At 47.4% G+C, this 5,167-nt stretch overlaps 1 protein-coding gene across 1 annotated transcript; it reads left to right on the plus strand.

Moving 5' to 3' along the window:
- Nucleotides 1-1,860: 1,860 nt before the first annotated feature.
- On the plus strand, nucleotides 1,861-4,364 carry LOC129688471 (cytochrome c oxidase assembly factor 4 homolog, mitochondrial). The gene is made up of 2 exons (XM_055623309.1): nucleotides 1,861-1,968; nucleotides 3,759-4,364. Exon 2 carries the CDS (start codon nucleotides 3,769-3,771, stop codon nucleotides 4,030-4,032), a length of 264 nt encoding a protein of 87 aa, XP_055479284.1. The 5' UTR covers nucleotides 1,861-1,968; nucleotides 3,759-3,768; the 3' UTR covers nucleotides 4,033-4,364.
- Nucleotides 4,365-5,167: the final 803 nt, after the last annotated feature.

A 5,167-nucleotide genomic window follows, 5' to 3' on the forward strand; every position in this document is an offset into this window, starting at 1 on the left:
AGGATGATGAGTGATCGGGGAGGCAGACACTGCCGTGACATGAGGGGACTGTGAAGACCTCGTGTGGAGGATGGCAGCAAAGCAACAACTTCTTATACAAAACTGCAGTTTCGCTTTCCATATGTACATGTATGGAAAACGTTTCACTTTATGTGTGTGTGTGTGTGTGTGTGTGTGTGTGTGTGTGTGTGTGTGTGTAAAGCCTGAGTAGCGGTAGATGGTAGAGTGTTTGCCTGAAGCCCTGGTTGGATCCCCGTAACCATAGACACCAGGCACGGTGCTACGTTACCTTCAGAGGCACACCTTTATTCTACAAATGAAGTGGAGAGGATAAAGACAGTGTGGATATCTGAAGGAGCTATATGGCCGGGACGCTCTCAGTGCTGTCATTTACAGGACATACCAGCTTGCCTTGTTCTTCTTAGTCACAGTACATCCTTCTAAAGTGCTAGGCTCTGGGACCCATCTAGGCCAATTCCTTGACAAGCAGGCTGCCAAACAAAGATGGTTTCTTGGTACAGCACAAACAAATTTGCTGGGCAAGGTGTGGTACCCTTTTGAGCCCAGCACTTTGGAGGCAAAGGTATGTGGATCTTTGTGAACTCAAGGCCAGCTTGATGTACATAACAAATTTCGAGCCTGGCAGGGCTCCGTAGTGAGACCCTGTCTCAAAAATAATAAACAAACGTCATATTTGTATCCTTGAAGACCCATAGGAACAACCACAACACACGCGCGCGCGATACACACACACACACACACACACACACACCCCAACTACAATACTGTATTGGAAGTCAGGTAAAATGGCGGCTTTGGCAGAGGTACACACCTTTGATCCCAGCACTCTGGAGCCAGAGGCAGGTGGCTCTCTGAGTTTGAGGCTAGCCTAGTCTATAGAATGTGTTCCAGGCTAGCTAGAGCTGCACAGAAAAATTCTTCTCAAAACAAACAATAACAATAAAGTTTTAGTAATTTATCATTTGTAGAGAAAGTTGCTAGAATAATTTTAACTTGTTTACTGGTTATGAAACAGAATTAAGGAAGGTTGATTTGTTTTTGGTGAACGCCAGGGTCAGGAATGACAGGGAGTAATGACAGGGGAGAGTTGGGAGTTGTCTGGATAAGGCTAGGTGAGATAACTCGCTTTTCACCCTGATGCCTAGAATAATAAGGGAAAGAAGCTCCAGCAACTTGGTGTGCCCTGTGGACATGAGAAGGTGGGGGGGGGGAGGCAGACAGAGGGAGGGAGGTCTGGGCCCCCCAAGATGGTTCAGGAGTAAAGGTGCCTACCACCAAACAACCCGTGTTCAGTCCCGGGGCCCACATGGTAAAAGGAGTCCTGCGAGCTGTTCCGCAAACTGTCCTCTGCCCCCCACATGAGTGCCTTGGCGGCACACAGAGATACACAATGCAGTTTTAAAAATAAATAGAAAAGAAAATGCCTCTCCCTTTCACGGCAACAATTAAGTGCTTATAGCTCCTAGTTCTGATATTGATCGCACTGCGCATAAGTTTCCTTGGCTTTGAAAATGGAAAATCCTGTCCACATGGGTTTGAAATTCCTGTTCGGGACCCCGTGCCCTCCAGGTTTCTAGGCAACCCATGCGGTAACCCACTTCGGACACAGGTGCCAGGCACAGCTCTCGCTGATGAAAAGGCACAATGGGTCCCTCCTACGGGCCTGGAGTCCCCTGAGGGTGTGCACTCAGGCCCTCAGAACTATCACAAGTCTCTTCCCGTGACCCCGCCTCCATTTGCCCGCCTCTTCCGCCCTTGCCCGGAAGAGCAGGCCTGAGGGCGGGCTCTACCCGGCGAGCCCACCAATGAAAACGTGCAGAGGGCTCCGTTCTTCCGGGTCTGCGCTCCCGCGAGGGTCTGCTTTCTGTCGAGAGACGCGGCCGGGTCCTCTGCCTGCAGAACGGTGACGAGGGCGGGACGCGCTCCCACGCGCTTCTGCCCCTGCGGGTGAGCACTGCGCACGCATCCCTGCGCCGGAGGCACCGTGGGGACCGCGGGAGTGCGCCCGAAACTGGGAGACGTGCTTCAGGGGACCTGGACGCCCTCATTTCTCTGCTTCCCCTTCCTTGCCGTGCCTTTCTAGCAGTCCAGACCAAGCTGTCAGCCCTCTAGCCTGCCCTAATCTCTAAGCATGGGTCCGACTCTTTTCATCCAAGGAATACCGAGGGCCACATGTGATGGGCGTGGACTGCAGTGCCGTTTCCAGTCCACCTACTGAATCCTAAAGCGTGTGTGACCCCAATGCGCCAGTTTCCCACTCAGTGTCTGTTTCAAAGCCATTTTCCCTTTTATTGTGCTTCCATACAGGGGAGGTTTATATAGGGATGGAGTTCTTAAATCCCTCTTGTGACTTACCCCTTGTCCTCATGATAACAGTCTTAAACTCCTAACATGGGCTGTAAAGCTTTGTTGATTTGCCTTTTGCTTGTTTCTGTCAGTTTTCGGTTCCTGCTCTGCTGTTTTCTACAGTCACTGAAGTGTTTTATTGCTTTATGGTGCTGGGGATCAAATTCGGTGGACTCTTCCACGTTGGACTTTTGCTTTACTGCCAGACTACATTTCAGCCCAGTCACCAAACTTTTGATTCCTCTCCTGTGTGTCCATGTTGTCTGTCTACCTCTAGCCAGAGATAGTTTTCCCATGTCTAGCTAACTCTTCACCCCTGAGTTTCAGCCTGGAAGTCATGTTCTCTAGAGAGTCTTCACGGCTTACGCCCCCCAGTGTTTCCACCCGTTTGTACATACTGTTGTAAACTACTTGTTCACTTTCCTGGATTGTAAACTCCATGAGGGCAGGACCTGACCTAGCCTGGTCATGCTTGTATACTTTCAACATTGTAGCTGGCACACAACACTCAGTAACCACCTGTTAATGAATGAGACAGAAAAGAGCCATTTATATCCTTTTAGCTTCTTCACAGCCCTCGTAATAAAGTTTGTGAAAAGGCAAAAGTCATCTCTATTGAAGCCTTTCTTAAATTCCCCCTTGCTGCATTCTGTGGGGTGCTAAAGCAGATGGCTTCGGAGAAGCAGTCTGGGCAAACACACCTCACGGTTGGGGACTGCTGGGTTGCCTCATAGCCCACAGACTCAGCTCTTGACCCGCAGGACTCTCAGTTCCTCCCAGGTGTTAATCTGCTTGTTCCTGGACCATCCCAGGTGTTCAACTTTATCCTTCTGAAGGAAAGAAGAAAGTCTGTTTGTTTGTTTGTTTGTTTTTGTTGTTGAGGTAGATCAGAAATCAGAAATAGCTTCTCCAAAAAGATAGCATTTCATTAATTTGCATTCCACTAGCCGATTCCATTGAGCTTAGAGACTTTTATCTCAGTTCATCAAACCATTTTGCAGGCCCTTTTCTTGTCAGGTCACGTGCTAGGGGGGCACCTATGGTAAATCAGGCCCAGAATCTGATGTTAAAGAGCTTAGTATCTGGGGCTGGAGAGATGGCTCAGTGGTTAAGAGCACTGACTCTTCTTCCAGAGGTCCTGAGTTCAATACCCAGTGAACCAAATATATGGTGGCTCACAACCATCTGTAATGGAATCTGATTCCCACTTCTGCTATGCATAAAAACAGACAAGCACTTGTATACATAAAAATTAAATAAACCTTTTAAAAGTGCTTAATCTCCTAAGGGAACCAGGCATATAAGCAGGCCGTACAGCTTAAATTATACTGTTATGGACAGGAAGACATAATTAATTACCTGCACTTTAACCTTGTCTGTTGATATTTTAGGTTCCCCAAGATGTCAACCTCAGTCCCACAAGGCCATGGCTGGACCCGGCAGGTGAAGAAGGATGATGATGAGGAAGATCCACTGGACCGGCTGATCACCCAATCTGGCTGTGCTGCCTCTCACTTTGCAGTACAAGAGTGCATGGCCCAGCACCAGGACTGGCGTCAGTGCCAGCCACAAGTGCAGGCTTTCAGGGATTGCATGAGTGCGCAGCAGGCAAGACGGCGGGAGGAACTGCAGAGGAGGAAAGAGCAAGCCAGTGCTAAACAGTGAGAACTAAGCCATCATCCCACAAACTGGCCCTGAAGAGATCAGCACCCCTAGAGGCTCTGGGAGGAAGAAACCCCAAGTAGTACAATGTGCAACAGGAGGAATAACATTTGGGGACAGTCTTTGGGACAAGGATTTAAAGCCAGAAACCATGAGTTTGCAGACAATGGCCATGAGCTGCTTTACTCTATGGTCAGATCACACAAATTCTCAACTTTATTGTTCTACCAATATTTGAATTTAAAACAAAGTGGGATAGAGGCCACACGCTCCGCCCTACCTCTTGAGTCCATGTGACAAGTACTTTATACGTAAATTTACAGTCTCAAGGTAAATTGGTTGCCCACTTAGGCCTTCATTTTTCAACTACCAATTTAACGACAAAGTGTTTCTAAGGCATTGTGTTGGTAATGTGCAATTTGAAGAGTAATATGACCTTCCTGTTACTTAGAGACTAGTGAGAGAGGCAGAAACAAAGCAACACTCAAACAGAGAACTTGGTTCCCAGCAGTGACTGACATAAGAGCCTTTATCTTTCCTCATTTCTTCTGGGTGTTTTACTCAGTTTAATGGGGTGGGGGAAGCCAACAGGGAAACATTTTTTTCTTTTTAAAGACAGATTCTATGTAGCCTAGACTGACCTCAAACTTACTATATAGCCAAGGATGACCTTAAACTCATGATCCTCCTGAGTTCACTGAGTACTGAGATTACCGGCATCTGCCACCACATCTGTCAGGAAAACACTTTCAACCTTGAGTACCTGCTATATGCCAGGCTCTGTTGAACGAGCAGATTCGGAGTCTGCCCCAAGCCTAACAAACACAAAGCTTGCCTGACATTTTGGAAGTATGTTTAACATTAAAATACAGACTTTGACCTTTGGAAAACAGAGCCACCATCAACATAGAGCTTATGTTCCTACTTGACATCAGTTTGACAGAGCTGATAATGTCTTTTCTGGGGGTTGTGTCCTGCTTATAATATCGACAGTTGCTTCTTATTTTTATTCAGTGAAACCACCAAAATATTTCAGCATGTTCCTGGAGATCATTTGGAAATGGGAAGGGGGTTGGTAGGTGGTCCTGCCATAGAAGCTAGTGTGCTTTTTTGAAATCATCATGAACAAACATTCTCA

The sequence above is a fragment of the Psammomys obesus genome, unplaced genomic scaffold (genome assembly GCF_907164565.1).
Source record: "Psammomys obesus unplaced genomic scaffold, mPsaObe1.curated_primary_1811, whole genome shotgun sequence".
Lineage (NCBI taxonomy): Eukaryota > Metazoa > Chordata > Mammalia > Rodentia > Muridae > Psammomys > Psammomys obesus.

Coding starts and splice junctions, on each gene's coding strand:
- LOC129688471 (XM_055623309.1), top strand. CDS start 3,769: ATGTCAACCTCAGTCCCACAAGGCCATGGCTGGACCCGGCAGGTGAAG.